Below are 16765 nucleotides of genomic sequence, written 5' to 3' on the forward strand. Positions count from 1 at the left end.
AGGGGCATCAAGCTGATGCCAGTAGGATTGGTCCTGTATAGGATGTCTGACAACCCCTGTTGGAGGTCTTACCCAATTTGGGGGCATGGGGAACAAGACCAATTTAGCGAACCACTTTGTCCCTTGGTGGAGGGGGTGTGCTTCACTGGGGGAAAACTCAGTTGTTTGGGCTGCCCAGATTCCTCAGAACTACCAGGAGGAAAGGCTAAGTCTGCTGGTTCACAGAGACTGCAGCCACCCTTCCCACTAGGGATTCAGGCCCAGGGAAATCCAGATTCTGTCCCTGAGCCTCTGGCTGGAGTTATTGGAGTTCCTGCAGGGAAGCCCCACCCAGTGAGGAAGGATGAGTCAGGGTCAGGCCTGAAAAGGTAGTCTTGCTGCCATTTGCCACAGTTGGAGTGTTGGGCTGTGGGAGACACATCTTAGGACCAAGTGGTCCAGCCTCCCTGGCTCCAGCAAGGCGAAAGTGCAGTCTGGAGCTATAGAGATGAATGCTGCCCTTCCCCCACCCAGGGAGCTTAGCATATTAGGCAGTTGTGAGTCCCAGTGCTGGCTGCTACCCTTTCCCCAAGGAGCTCAAATGGCTTAGACAGCAGTGAGCTACAGCTGTGGTGCTGGCAGCTTGGTAGGCTTAAGCAGATTCCAGCTGAGAGGCTGTTGAGAATCTGCGCAGCTCCAGGGTTGGGACGCTAGGCCCCGGTGGTGTGGGTTCGTGAGTGGGATCTTCCAATTCATGGGTTGCACAGTACTATGGAAAAAAGCACAGTTTCCCTAGCTGGGTAGCACGCTCACTCACTGCTTCCCTTGGCTGGGGGTAGGGGGTCCCCTGCCCCATGTGACTCTCAGGTGGGCCACCGCCCCACACTGTTCTTCCTCTCCATGGATCATGCCAGCCTCCTAGTCAGTTCTGATGAGATAACCTGGATACCTTGGTTGCCGGTAAAGGATTCTCACACTTATTATGTTTTATTTTTAGATAGGAGTCTCCCCATGCCGCTGTTTCTAGTGGGCCACCTTGGCCTTGGCCCCACCCCTCCACCCCAGTTTGTACTTTCTTATGGAGAAAAATCATCTGAAGCTCAGTAGCATGAAGATGATCCCCTTAGATAGAACCTAAATAGGATATGTTACCTGCCTGGTCCTTGTAGGTATTTGAGTATGGTTATCTGACATATGACCATGTCCGTTCAACTTCAGGGCCAGAGAGACTTAGGAAAAAGGAGATGATGTTACATAATAAAACAAAAGTTTATCCAAGTAGAGATTCCATGATCTAGGAGCTAAAGGATTTGTGTTTACTGGACGATAGCAACAGAATTGAATGTGCCAAAAGAAAAACATTCTGTGGAATAAAGACAAAAAATAGGCTGTCCAAAAGGAAAGCCTATTTCACAGTGACTAATCCCTTTGATGTGTTCCAACTTGTGGGGATGCTATACAGAAACTCACAAAGAAGAAATTATTTCTCAAAGTAGCTTGACGGATGTTGGAGAATCAATCCTTCCCCTGAGAAGAGAAGGGAGGTCAGTCTCAGAGCAGTTAGCACCTATGTGATTAAGAGTTGGAAGGTGAAGGAAATTTGTAATTCACCTAGAGTATCTGGACTTCTATTTCTTTTTCTGAAAAATGAAAGTATGAGACTAGCTTCATACAGCATTTTTCAGTTTTAACATTTTCTGGGTCAATGAATTATAATGACATTAAAATATGATCTAGTACTGTGAGTTCTTCCCTGACATTTCCATTCTGTACATACTAGTGCCTCCACCTAGAGTACAAAGTGGGAAATATTCTCCTTCCCAGGCACCAAGCTGTGACTCCCCTCCAGTTAAAACCTCACTTTTTCTCTGATTCTTCTATACATACTTTCTATCTTCTACCCAGTCACGACAATTCATTGCATTCAGAGTCCGTTTAGGTTCTTCATGATCTCTGTGATTAGAAGAAGGATTCTGAGATCAAGGGTCTGTGTTTTTGTTTAATATGTGTAATACACCTAAGCCTGAAAAGGTAGAAAAACATGGTTAAACTCATAAATTGGAATTAAAATCACACCTAATTTTTTCACTAAACATACTTTTAAGTTAAAAGTATTAGCCAGTACTTTGTTTGGCATAATATTTTACACAGCATGTTAATACAAGATTTTCTTTGACTTATCACTTGGATCTGGTATTAATGTTACAAAGATTAGCTGTTGCTTTGGAATGAAAACATTGCAGTCCTACCCATACTCTACTTAGTAAGTCCCATTGTCCTTAGTTAAACTCTTTATATCTCTTATTTTTTTTAACCTGCACAATAGCAATAATGTTCTGTGAACTCTACTTCATGGTATGCTATGTTACATGAAATAAAATTAACCTGGTATACAGTAGCTTTTCAATAATGAATTTCAAATGTGTTCTTTAGATTACTCCGAGGTCTGTAGTCGTGGTTACAGTGGCTATTTCTTCTAGACTCAGAATACTCTAATGTTGACTGTAGTCTTCTGTCTCTGACAACTTGCCGGTACTTACCCTCTCTGCACAAATCGGCTCAACAAATTTGGGGCCTTCAGTAAAACCATACACCCAGTTTTCCTCAATGACAACTTACAAAATTCCAACTGGAATTAAATCAATATTCAAGAATCTTTGAAAGGAAGCATTTTTTCATACTATTTCATTTTGCTAAGAATTTCCCCCAAAAGAGGTTTCCTGGAGTTTATTATTTGCATATTGGAGAATAAAATGTCCTTGTGAGAGGTGAGAGAGTGGTAGCTTATTCTAAAACCATCAGGGAGGGATTCTTGAAATTCAATTAATTCATTAATGCATATTGTCAATATTTACTGAATGATTACTATGAGGAGAATTATTTATGTTCTGATAATTTAAGGAAACAAAACAAGAATGTCCATGCTTTTATTAACAAAAGACAAAAATAAATGAACAAATAAAGACTTGTAGAGATTGAATGGGGATAGTGGCAGAATAGGTTTTAAAAGAAATGGTTGTATCAGTCAGCTATTGCCACAAAAATGCTGTATAACAAGTGACTCCAAAAGTCAATTACTTAAAGCAAATTATTTAACTCTGTTCACATGTCTCTGAATCAGCTAAGGTAACCTTGTTTTAAGCTCAGGAATCTCTGCCTTACACTGCAGGTGTGCAAGTCAGCTGGGTCAGCTTTGCTCCATATGTCCCTCCACATTTTGGGATCATCTGAGAAAAGAGTTTCTCATGGCAACGACAGAAGAGAAAAAGGGAAAGCGCTATGTTTCAAGCACAAATCAAGCCTGTCTTTTTCTTATGTCTACTAACAGCCCACTGGCCAAATCTAGTCTAATTTCCTAAGTTAAAGTCAAAGAGTGAGGAAATATATTTCATCCACTCTGAGAGGAGTCAGGGAATGAATATTTGATGAACAGTAATCACAGTGTTCATTGCAGATCTTTAACAAAAAAGCTTGGCATCTTGCAGAAAAGCCAGAAGACCAATGTGCTTGAAACATAGGAACAGAAGGGGAGAATGGTAGAATATGATGATAGAGAGGAAGACAAAACCCACTCAGGTAGCATAGGCCATCATCAGGCATTACAGGAGGAAAGCTTTATAGTGTTTTAAGCAGAGAATGACAGGAGTAGATTTACATTTTTAAAAACTTTTCTGGAGTTTTTGAAAGCTGAAAGGGATCAAGGTTGTTTGTAGGGAGACTACTCACGTGGTTATTATGGCAGCTCAGGAGAAAGATGGTGGTGACTTGGACTTGGGTGGCAACAATGACATAAGGAAAAGTAGTTGGATTTGAAATATGTTTTGGAACAGGCCTGCACCCCAGGGGTTTTTGCTAGCTTGGAAGTGGAGGGGAGAGAGAAACAATGTAAATGGATTCTAGTTTTTAGATCTGTGCAACTTAATAAATCATGGTTCTAATAACTGAAATGAAAAACTCTAGAGGGGCAGAAGATTTTTAGAAAGATGTTTGGAGGAATCAAAAGTTTTACTTTAGGCAATAAGTTTGCCTAATGAAACTCCAAGTAGAACTGCTAATGAGGTGACTGCTTATACAATTCGAGTAGTCAGAGATACAAACTTGGAGGTTATTAAGAAATAGATAGGATTCAAAACCATAAGACTTACCAGATTCACTGGGAAAGCACCGTAAATTTAAAAAGAATTATAAACCCAAGAAGTATGAATAATATAAAACTATTACATTCCAAATTTAACATGTAGTATATTCTTGAGAGAAAGAAAAAAAGTGTTTCACTGAATTTGCTCCTGGTAGACGGTAGCTCAAGTACATCTGCTCTGTTTCAGGTATTGCAGATGCCATGGAAATTTTCTTAGACTTTGTAATATTGAAAAAGAAGAGAGAAAGTTTTCTTATAATAACAGTTTAACTCATTTATTACATTAGATACACTAATTTATAAAACTAAGAAACATGAAAGAAGAAATTTGTCAGGAACATTTTTTCCTGTAATATTTTTATTTTGGTCTTATTCAAAAGGGAGACCTATAAGGACACCTACCTGAGCATTACACACAATGGGTGGTGATTTTGTGGGTATTTACATTTTTTCTTAGACATGAGAAGCAAGATTATAAGTGAAGTCAGCGATGGCTGCAATGTGGAGCGTGGTTAGTTAAATACAGTAACTCATTAACGTGTAAGTCCCAAGCAAAGCGTGTGTTGTAATTACGGTGTAAGTTGCAAAATATGCTTTCACTACAGAAATCAGTCATCAATTTTTCCAGGTTGATTACCTACAAGGATGCAACAACAGAGATAGGAAGAGTCGAAAGGAAATGAGCTGGGAATTTGTAAGGATTATGGGCAAAACAAGGTTACATACAGATTGGGAAATTGAACGTTTGTTTTACATTTACCTAAATCTCCAAGGTTGGGTTATACACATCCTATGTGGGTGTATGCATGCAAACACCCATCTGTGTTTCTAGAAAATAGACTTTAATTGAACAGAAAAATCAATTGGGTTCACAGACTTTGACATCATTATTTGTTCAGATGAATCAGTTGCAGCTTCAAATGATAGACTCATTTATAGAAATGGAGCAAACTTACAATTTATCTAAACATTCAGCTGATGATTGTACATGATCCAAGGACAATCTTCTTGAATGATTTTTTTAAAGTTAACTTTTCCAGTCAGAGAGGAAAAGGATGATGAGACAAAAGTCTGAGAAAACTGACCATAAAAATTCACATAAAATATGAAGATTAATGATAACAAAAGAGTGTTAAAAGGTATGGCTGAAAGAAACATTTGAAATTAAAACATGGAAAGGGCATGTAAGAAATTTAACATAATCAGTACTTTCATTCAATTTAGTAAGTATGTATTGATCACTTGTGGATTATAAACCTTAGAAGTCAGAATGTTTTCCTTCTAGCAGTTTACAGTTTACCATAAACTGTATAAACAAACTAGTGAGCATTTAACAGAAAACTAGGAAAAATGGAAGTAGAAAATACTACTTTCAGGACTCAAACTTGGAAATATTTTTGTTGATTAGGCCATAAAATACAGGATGATCAAAGGAAGGTGAAGGGGAGATTCCAGGTTGTGGAAACACAACAGGCCAAGTTTTGGACATTTAGGTTACCAAAAGATTGGAAAGGCCAGGAAGTTGTTATTGAGGTGTTAAAGTCACTAGAGCTATAGGAAGAAACTGTCAGGAGCTGAAGAACCAACGCTTCATCAGTTGGCTCCAGAGCTTGCCCTTCTCCAAACCAGATAAGCTTTCAGACCACTCCAATTCTTCAGGTGTTTCTGTTGATTATTTTCAGCAATTACCTAATAAAAGTCTGACATAAGTAACAGTACAAGCTTAGAAATCTACCTACTTTAGAGATATTGCAATTGACAGGTACCTAACAAGTGACATCCACTTAAGAAGGCCAACACAGGAAGATTATTAAAGGACAATGTTTAAAATCTTTATCAGATATTTTAAGAACTAGGTAACCCTTAGAAGGATATAAGGTAGGCCGGGGTGGCTCACGCCTGTAATCCCAGCACTTTGGCAGGCCGAGGCAGGCGGATCACGAGGTCAAGAGATCGAGACCATCCTGGCCAACATGGTGAAACCCCATCTCTACTAAAAATACAAAAATTAGCTGGGCATGGTGGTGTGCTTGTAATCCCAGCTTCTCAGGAGGCTGAGGCAGGATAATTGCTTGAACCCAGGAGGTGGAGATTGCAGTGAGCCAAGATCATGCCACTGCACTCCAGCCTGGCGACAGAGAGAGACCCCATCTTGAAAAAAAAGGGGAAAAAAAAGGATCTCGGGTAAAAAGCCTTTAAAATAAAAACAGTTCATCCATCTCCGTAGCGAGGTGTCTGCAATCTTGCATTAAAGGCTTCATTTAGGGAGTTCGTAGGGTACTTTTTAAGTGGAAAAATACATACTTAACCTTTATCCCTACAACAAATTGTTTTATTGGTTTATCTGTAGCTTGAAGGCATTAGATTAGAGCCAGAAACAAAAAACAAAAAACATTAAAAGAAAATACCAATTAGAGGTCAAAGTTTATCTACCTCATAATTCTACCAAAGTTATACATCTTTTTTCCCCAAAAGAAAAATAGCATATAGCATCTATTTGAGTTTGAATTATTTGACATAACTTAATGTTTCCCCTGTTCTTGAATGTTTATCATATATCTCAATTTTCACATTAACAACTAATATCCATGTTATATATTTAAAATGAATTTCCATTATTCTTTCTCCCTCTTTTTTCTAATTAATTAGGAATCAATTTTGTCAACATATTGAAGAAATCATTTCAGGAAAATAAGAATCACACTTCCTTTTTACTATTAGACTGCTATCATACATTTTAAAAGATCATTCTTTGTATTTGCAATTCAAAAGCAGAGAAAACAACTAATTTAATTATCATGCAAAGTATATATAATTTTCCTGATTTGTTAATCAAAGTGGCTTTAAGAGGATTCTGTCACAAAGATGCTCTGATCATAACAGGAAAGTAAGCACAAATCCTCACTTCGACTCTGTTAAGTGAAAATAAAGAGTTTCAAGCTTCCATTGCTCCCCCTAATGGTAGGAAAGCAGAAAACATCTAAATGAATATTTCACATTTCTTTGTCAACCAAATACTTTACAGAAACTTTCCTCCACGTATGTTCAATATCGTATTTTATGTAAGTTCACAAAACAAACTAAAAGTAATAAATATATCATTTATTATTAAATTCCTGGTATTATATGAAAGACTCCTTACTATTCTGAGTAATTATTAAATGCTTGGAATTAATCTCTTTCCTTAAGTTTAGGGTAAAGGTGAAAAAGTTAAACTCATAGATTGTATAACATAAATCAGTTATCTATAGGCATCAATCCTATTTGTTTCTCAACTGTTACTATATGATTGATTTATTTAAAAATTAAACAATGCTCAGACAACTTTACATTCAAATATTCACATCTCTAACAGCATTGACTTGTCAAATCACCCCATGTATCTTGAAACGCTTACTACAAGAAGAAAGCTTTACTCTAAAAGGCATTTTGAGCAATTTTCTTTCAGAACTCAGACAAAGAATGGGTATCAGTGTAACCCATTAAAAACACGAAGACTATCATAGAAAAGTGACTTTGGTGAACGGTGGTTATTTAGGATTGTCTCCTTGCCAAAAATACAATCTCATTTTTATGATGAAAAGAGTATTATAACAGGGAAAGTAAGCTTATGCAATAGTAAAAACAGTTGAGAAGGGAATTATACAAAGAATGAGACATGGCATCAAGAATGAATTCAAAAAGAGCAGAAAAATATAGGCACAAAAAGAGATAATGCACAGAAAAAAAAAGTCAGTGATACAACAATACAAATTTTTATGTGCTAACATTTAAGTAATTTAGAGCTGGATTTTATAAACATGAAATTGTTTTTCTAATACATTCAACCAAAAGTCAGCACACATAGTTCAGTCATCTCTCATTACTTACAATAAAATATTTTTGATTTGTTGGGAAATAATATCTTATTCCCTGGATCTATTATTTCTTTTTATTGGCTTTGTTTCTATTCTCTAAATTTATTTGCTTAATTTTTATAACTGATTCTCTGACTATATTCCATCTTATTCTAGCGTGGATTATTTAAAACCTGTATTAGTTTTGGAACCACTAAACATTTGCTCAGAAGTTTGAATTACCAGAAAAGCCCCTAACTCTTCAAGAACTTTCAAGCCTAAGGAATCACTGATTTAATGCATTCATCCTTGAGATTTTACTTAAAAATTAGAAATAACAGATCTCATATTTCACAAAATCAAAATGACTTTTGCAGTGGGGGAATGAGAAGTGGGAAAAGGATGATACTGGGGGTTCTCTGTCAGTATGCTGTACATAGCAGTGCAGTTGAATGACTCCTTCTGTGCGTCAGAAATCCAAAGCAGCAGCAGCAGCAATTAGGGAAGATCGTCACTTTCACTCAAGGTTCAGAAATGGGGGAGGAGAGCAGAGGGGGACAAAGGAAAAGGGGAGGAGAAAGCAGGGCGAAGGGGGAAAGGATAGAGGTGAAGATAGGGCACATCCTGCAAAGATAATGCCTGTACAATCAATGACATCATCCTCCTGCTTATATATATAGGGGAATGGCCAGAGCACCTCTCATAGTTCACTCACTTTCAAAGCCAGCTGAAGGCAAGAGGAAGTGCTAGAGAGAGCCCCCTTCAGTGTGCTTCTGACTTTTATGGAATTGGCTTGTTAGAAGGCTGAAAGATGATGGCAGGAATGAAAATCCAGCTTGTATGCATGCTACTCCTGGCTTTCAGTTCCTGGAGTCTGTGCTCAGGTAAGCAAAACAGAATTTCACAACTCCCTGAAGTGATTTCTTTTTTCTCTTTTGCAGTGTGTTGCTACTTATGTTCATGTATCGAGGGAGAAGAGTTGCTCCCTTTTATTCAGGATTTACCTTTTAGTGACAGAAACTGAATATCTTTTTCTCTGCCTTTATGATTACTGAGAGCTGCATTTTCCCTTTTAAAATCTACAAAGCAATAAAAGGGATTTCAATGAAACACTGCATGACCCCCTTTGGAATGCAACCACTAGAGGAAAAAAAAAAAAAAAAAAAACCTTACAAAACTTTCAATTAGGCTGATCATTATCTAATGAGAAGTACAGAGACAGTGGCTGTCAACCTGCAAACCCATCATTAAATCCCATTCCATTTAAAATGTTTTACTCTCATCCTCATTCAATCTCTTGGGAAACGGTGGCCCTCATGCCCTTGTAATAGTCCCCATATTATTTTCTTAATTGTTTGTGTTAAGATAACACATAAAGTGAAAATGGATGCTTACTGAAAAATGAATGAAGCATTATTTGTAGATATTCATTTCTAGAAAAATACAAAAATATTCCAGATCCTTTTTGAGAATACAGTTTGCATAGTCTAATAAGTATGCTATTAATATAACTGTTTGGCATTTTTTCCATGCCATTTAAGTTAATACAAAATACAGTTGGAGAATTGGTATTCTTATATTGATGGAAATGATTTGACTTCAGAGTGTTTTGCATGTGGTGTGAAAGGAGAAGTTATATAGTCCTAAATATCTATAAATAACACACTTTGAAAATAAGATTTAAATTGAAAGGTATAACATGAAATATTACAACCATTGCAAAAGGCTGTACTTAATATTTAAGAAATATTTGAATGACCACTTCAAAGGGAAAAGAACACCTTAGGAAGTAAATGCAGCAAAAATAATTTAATCTGCTCCGTGCTTTTATGTATCATAAATATGACATTGAAATGTTTAACTCAAACTCATGCTATCATTTGATTTAAATTATGACATTAAAATCTAAGAAGATATAAAAGTGATTTATGCAAAATTTTAAATTTATTTTAATCATCAGAACATAACTTTCAGCTTCTACTTTTCCAATCTTATGAGAAAAAACAAACTTTTCTACAATTGTGATTTTATCTGAAAGTTATATGAGATTAAAGATTCACATACTTCTGGAAGAAAAACTGGGTTATTGATTAAGCACTGTGATGATTAACTTGAAACTACTTGTTGTAATAATGCAAAACTTATGAGGATTTGAGTATACATTGTTCATAAATTCCTAAAACAGATTATGTCTCTAACAAATAAGGAGCGAAGATCTCTTGTATAATTTAGGTTCTAGGTAAAATTAAGCCAATAGTTTCTCCGATTCTGACATTTCTTTTTACTGAGTGTGAAGTACAAGAAAGATAGAGTCATTTTTAACTTGATTTTTATTATCGTACACTATTTTCTAAATTTTCCTTCTCTGTAAAATATTCATTAACAGAAACTTGGATAGAGTTTAAAAAAAAATCCAGAGACCCATTTTCAATGCTATTGTACATGTATTGTTGAACAGCTCTACTTGTGCTTTAAACAATTTTCTTAAACACCTATGATAAAATTAAGGATACATAATTCCGAATTCTTACTTAAAGTACAAATACAATTCTTTCAACGTATGTTTTGTAAAAAAGCATCTCAAGTTAAGTAAATCTCAGTATCTGTATTATTCTAAAATTATCAGTAAGCAATTCCCTTTGGTTTTGTCTTGAAAAAGTCTCTTGTATAATCTTCATTATGTTGTGTTTTTAAATGTTAATATGCATATTTTCTATATAGGTAAACTATGGCTGGTAAGAAATAAACTACTCTAGCATATTTGGTAAAATATGTGTTATACAATATAATCACATTTTAAAAATCTGAAATTCAAAGTTTAAACAACTCGAAGTCATCAACAGCTGTCTGAACAAATAATCATATGCTTATTTTCTTAGAAGTGCTTCTACTATTTTAGCTTCCTATTATGCTAAAATATACCTAAAATTTGTTTTTTAAGATTACTATTTTTAAGAAAATACATAAGAAAGACATTAACCTCTAAGACTACTTTTTAAAATTAACCTAAAATCTGTAGATTATGATATAATTATATGATATGTGATTATAGTAAACCTGATTTTGATTTTACTCAGATTCAGAGGAGGAAATGAAAGCATTAGAAGCAGATTTATTGACCAGCATGCATACATCAAAGGTAACTTTTTCTTTTCTTTAACTCTGGGTTGAAGAACATATGAACTTTCATTATCAATATGGTATCCTTTTCCTATAGTAATAACTTCCCATCCAGATTTAAAAGTTCCTTAAGAGGCATTTCCTTTTTGAAAAAAAAAACTCTTTTAGTTAAAAGAAGTTAAAGGTGTTGATATGACAGGTAAAGAAATTATAGTTCTATCAATCAGTATTTTGCAATTTTAATTAATTGCCACACATATTTACGTGCCTGTAAATGTTTTTAAAGGAACTTGTTTCCATGCCTTTTACATTGGGTATGAAGAAAGGTATATTGGTCTCAGTTTAAATGAAAACAAAGTGAGCTCTTTGCCTTTGTTTATTATATTGGGGGAAATAAAAAGGTGTTTTTTTATTTCCTTAAATTAGAAATAACAGTTCATTACAACCTGCAGAAGAAATGTAGTAGAGAGGTGAGAGCAATGGACTGGCAAGCAGGAGCACTGAGATCTAATCCTGAAACAGTGACTTATTAAATATTTTATCTTTAGCAAGTGGATTAGTTTACCTTGCTTACCTGTGTTTCCTTGTTTTTAAATGCAGCTCATAGTCTTCTAGACATTTACCATTCTATAATGTATTTAGGAGTTACTAAACTGTACTCTTCATTGTATGTCTGGATTTAATTCTCCCTATACCAGACACGTTATTTTCACATGTTCTAATTCTTTTTTCTTTAATTGAGCCAAATACAACTTTGTATTCTGGGCCCTATTACTCCTCTGCTGGGGTCTTGAAAGCAAGTTTCTAAAATTCCAATCCGTACCTAGGAATACGTTCTGCGGTACATGTGCAGGATGTGCAGGTTTGTTACATAGGTAAAGGTGTGCTGTGGTGGTTTGCTGCACCTATCAACCCATCACCTAGGTATTAAGCCTAGCATGCATTAGCTATTTTTCCTAATGCTCTTGCTTCCTCCACCCCACCCTCTGACAGGCCCCAGTGTGGGTTGTTCCCCTCCCTGTGCCCATGTGTTCTCATTGTTTAGTACTCAATCAGAATACTAATGGCTACAACATCTTCAGTTCAAAAATAGACAACGGAAGTTAATAGTCTGTGTTAGAAAATGGGATAAGTTACGTGCCTTGGTGTCTTGGTATAGATTTACCTAATTCCCAGGTGCAAGTTAATACATAAAGGTCCTAAATAATCTGTGATGCTACCCATAACAATTATTAATGTGTGGAATGCATTACTATCTTCATGCTTTGTAATTGTCCACATTTAATAATACCATCTTTGTCACTGCCCCATTAAACATTAAGCTGAAATGTAATAGATATGGAATAATTTTTTATTTTTAATTTTTCATCTGTGATATATATATCATATTTATATATTTCTGATGTCATTTTAATTTCCTTGCTTTTTTACTTTGCTCTGTGTGTATACACATAAGTGCATGTGTATGTGAATATGACTATTGCGTTTTGTTAAATAGAATTTATGAGATATTGGCACTATACAACTTTGTGAACATGATGTTACTAAATAAATAACACTGTGTTTATTAGACTGGAGTAGCAATTAGACCCTAAATGTGATGGTTTAGCACACTGGGAATTCATTTCTTGCTCATGTAACACAAGTTTTAATTACAGGGTTTTTTTTTTTTTTAATTTTATGTTTCAGATTAGTAAAGCACATGTTCCCTCTTGGAAGATGACTCTGCTAAATGTTTGCAGTCTTGTAAATAATTTGAACAGCCCAGCTGAGGAAACAGGAGAAGTTCATGAAGAGCAGCTTATTACAAGAAGGAAACTTCCCACTGCTTTAGATGGCTTTAGCTTGGAAGCAATGTTGACAATATACCAGCTCCACAAAATCTGTCACAGCAGGGCTTTTCAACACTGGGAGGTATAGCAATAACAAAATATTAATATGATTATAGTTACACTAGTTAACTGTCATTTGTATTGATTTATTAAATTCCCAATCATAATCATAACAAGAAGAGTTACAAGTATTGAAGAAGAACAAGCCACGTGTTGAAGTCAACATTGCTTCAAATCTTCAAAGTGTCCTTCAAATATTTGAAACTGAGCAAAATATGTTTTTCTTCAACCTTAAAAATAGGATATATCTTCAGGCAGATTTGATCTACATGTTTTTATTATGCTTAAGTGGATGGCATGTTTAGGCAATTTTTGTTGTTGTAGGTGGTGGCATGTCTAACAAATTTAAGCAACTCAAAATGTTGTCTTAGAAACACAAAGTCATGTGTAGTGATCTATAAACAAACTGGATTTATAAATCTATAAACAAAGTAATCCAAGTAAAACTGGAATAAAACATAAAGTTTTCCATTTGTATTTGAATATATTAGGCAAATAAAAAATATATTTTTATGTATATACAAATATAAGATAAGGATGTATTACATTGTTGCAAAAGTAATTGTGGTTCTTGCCATTACTTTTGCCATTACTGTTGATGGCAAAAACCACAATTACTTTTGCACCAAGCTAATATATCTCTATTATTCCAGTTTTATCTGGAACCTGTTGTGTTTGAATATATTAGGCAAATAAAAGTATTTTTAATTTATATAAAGGTATATATAATAGGGATATATATCTGCCCATCATTTCAGTTTATTTGGAAACCTTTGTGTTCTGTGTTTGTTTATAAATACACACCAGTGTGTAATAATGTACTTGCAAAATGCTTTACAATTTATTGCCTTCATTGATATATTTTGCTCTGAAATATAAATTACAGCTTTGAGAAGATATAGAACAATGTTAGGATAAAGAAGAGGAGGGGGAAGAAAAATAAATTCTTCAACAAAAACAAACCAGATGTTTAAAAATTTCTGACAAGGGAAACATTTCTTTCAAATTAACCTCTAAGAGAAATTTGGTCAATATTTTATATTCTGGATTTACACTAGCATTGGAGATCTGAGAGTGCCTTCCCTGCTAATCTAATAAACTTGTGATTGACTACCAAAGAGCTACCCTGTAGATAAGAAGAAGTGCAGGCAGAATTTCTAGTGTTTATTATAACTGGTAAGCAAAAAGATAAATAAACAAAAAACTGAAAAGATCAGTTTTAAATTTACTATTAATTATTTAATTTAAATTTCTGGTAAATTGTTTAGTATTTAAAATATGTTTTGGCTGGGCATGGTGGCTCACGCCTGGAATCCCAGTAGTTTGTGAGGCTGAGGCGGACTGATCACTAGGTCAGGAGATCGAGACCATCCTGGCTAACACGGTGAAATCTCGTCTCCACTAAAACTACAAAAAATTAGCCGGGCGTGGTGGCCGGCGCCTGTCGTCCCAGCTACTCAGGAGGCTGAGGCAGGAGAATGGCGTGAACTCGGGAGGCGGAGCTTGCAGTGAACCTAGATCGCACCACTACACTCCTGCCTATATTTTTATATAGGAAAATGTCCATTATATGTTACTTACCCCCCCCAAAAAAAATCCTCAATAAACTACTATGTAGACCAATTCTACTATGTAGAATGGTTTTCATGTCAAATCAGTAACTGACTTAATTGAATATAAAATTTTGTTACCTTTGTTGCCAAACTTGGTTTACCAGATCAAAAACTATATTGAAATATATATTTCATACTTTTGGCATTTCCATCATAAATTGAAGCCTGAAAAGTACTCAAAGGTCTATTTGGTGTTTTTCTACAAAAGGTGGGATTAGTGTACAGTCTTGAAATACATAACTAGTAAAGTATATAGAAATTTTTTAAAAGAGCTAGCCTGGTGAACTAGGAAGAATCCTGAACTGAGTCAGAATTACCATGTTCTTATACTATTGCAGCCACTGAATAGCCATCTCTCCTTTGAAAAAACAATTTCTTTGAACTTCATGTATCTCGTATCTCACCTACATATGTCTTGCTGTCTTAACAGCAAATGAGATAGAATGTAGAAAAATGCTCTGAAACAAAAGAGTTTATTCATGTAAGTTTCACTTACTTCATCTCTATCTTGCAGTTAATCCAGGAAGATATTCTTGATACTGGAAATGACAAAAATGAAAAGGAAGAAGTCATAAAGAGAAAAATTCCTTATATTCTCAAACGGCAGCTGTATGAGAATAAACCCAGAAGACCCTACATACTCAAAAGAGATTCTTACTACTACTGAGAGAATAAATCATTTATTTACATGTGATTGTGATTCATCATACTTTAAATATCAAATTATATTTGTGTGAAAATGTGACAAAACACACTTATTTGTCTCTTCTACAATTGTGGTTTATTGAATGTGATTTTTCTGCACTAATATAAATTAGACTAAGTGTTTTCAAATAAATCTAAATCTTCAGCATGATGTGTTGTGTATAATTGGAGTAGATATTAATTAAGTCACATGTATAATGTTTTGTAATTTTGCAAAACATATCTTGAGTTGTTTAAACAGTCAAAATGTTTGATATTTTATACCAGCTTATGAGCTCAAAGTCCTACAGCAAAGCCTAGCTTACATATCATTCACCCAAAACAAAGTAATAGCACCTCTTTTATTATTTTGACTGAATGTTTTATTGAATTGAAAGAAACATACATTCTTTTCAAGACTTCCTCATGAATCTCTCAATTATAGGAAAAGTTATTGTGATAAAATAGGAACAGCTGAAAGATTGAATAATGAACTATTGTTAATTATTCCTATTTTAATGAATGACCTTGTACTGAATTTTTTGTCTGTTAAATGAACTAGATAGCTAATAAAAAGACAACTAGTCATCAAAATCATGTTTCTCCACAGATTTGCTTCTTTATAGTGTTACTTTTTATTGAATTTTCCCCCTTTTGCATTTTGACCTAGTAAATAATAGTTTTACTTTTAACTTCACTGAGGTATTTGTGTGACTAATATTTTTCTCAGTTGGAAGGGCATATTTGAGGCAAAAGCTATGCTTGAAATAACACTTCTTAATTTGCTTCTTTATAGTGTTACTTTTTATTGAATTTTCCCCCTTTTGCATTTTGACCTAGTAAATAATAGTTTTACTTTTAACTTCACTGAGGTATTTGTGTGACTAATATTTTTCTCAGTTGGAAGGGCATATTTGAGGCAAAAGCTATGCTTGAAATAACACTTCTTAAATTTTCTTTAAGATCATACATACGGTGTCTGAAGCCCTCAAAGTCTTCGCAAGTCATCATTAGTAGTGACTTTCTTGACTCTTTCTTTTATAGAGGTCTAGGAAGTCTTCTCCTCGCAAGGCTGCAACCTATCCCCCAGTCATCTATGCAAAATAAATCAGAGCTTGAGTTGTTCTGGTATTAAGAAGCCTTTACAACTCCATATCCCTTTGAGAAGATTGTCCCTCCTTGAGGATTAATATTACTCTTGGAAGAAGTGAAGAGAAATCTATAGATCTCTGAGTTTTTCTTGTAAAATCACAACTTCTCATTACTACTGCCCCACCATCTCTTACCATCCCAGTAGTCTCATAATTAAAAGTGCCCAAAGTCCTGCTTATAAGAAGGAAAGTATTTCATAATGATTAAGAGTGTCTTCTCTGCAGCTAGAATGCCTAGATTCAGCTCCATTACTCACTAAGCAGTATTAGATAACTTAACCTCCCTGTTTCTTCAATCATAAAATGTAGACAACAATGAGGTTTGCAGGAGGATGATATGAGCTGATACACA

General features: G+C 34.9%; 1 protein-coding gene across 1 annotated transcript; it reads left to right on the forward strand.

The window, feature by feature from the left end:
• The first annotated feature begins 8655 nt into the window (after positions 1-8655).
• On the forward strand, positions 8656-15856 carry NTS (neurotensin). The gene is made up of 4 exons (XM_001090068.4): positions 8656-8837; positions 11031-11092; positions 12763-12987; positions 15093-15856. The coding sequence occupies exons 1-4, from the start codon at positions 8765-8767 to the stop codon at positions 15243-15245; spliced, it is 513 nt and encodes a 170-aa protein (XP_001090068.1). The 5' UTR covers positions 8656-8764; the 3' UTR covers positions 15246-15856.
• The last annotated feature ends 909 nt before the right edge of the window (positions 15857-16765 follow it).

Source organism: Macaca mulatta, chromosome 11, assembly GCF_049350105.2.
Source record: "Macaca mulatta isolate MMU2019108-1 chromosome 11, T2T-MMU8v2.0, whole genome shotgun sequence".
NCBI classification, from domain to species: Eukaryota; Metazoa; Chordata; class Mammalia; order Primates; family Cercopithecidae; genus Macaca; species Macaca mulatta.

Coding starts and splice junctions, on each gene's coding strand:
- NTS (XM_001090068.4), top strand. CDS start 8,765: ATGATGGCAGGAATGAAAATCCAGCTTGTATGCATGCTACTCCTGGCT. Junction 11,093..12,762: donor CCAGCATGCATACATCAAAG/GTAACTTTTTCT, acceptor TTTATGTTTCAG/ATTAGTAAAGCACATGTTCC. Junction 12,988..15,092: donor GGGCTTTTCAACACTGGGAG/GTATAGCAATAA, acceptor TCTATCTTGCAG/TTAATCCAGGAAGATATTCT.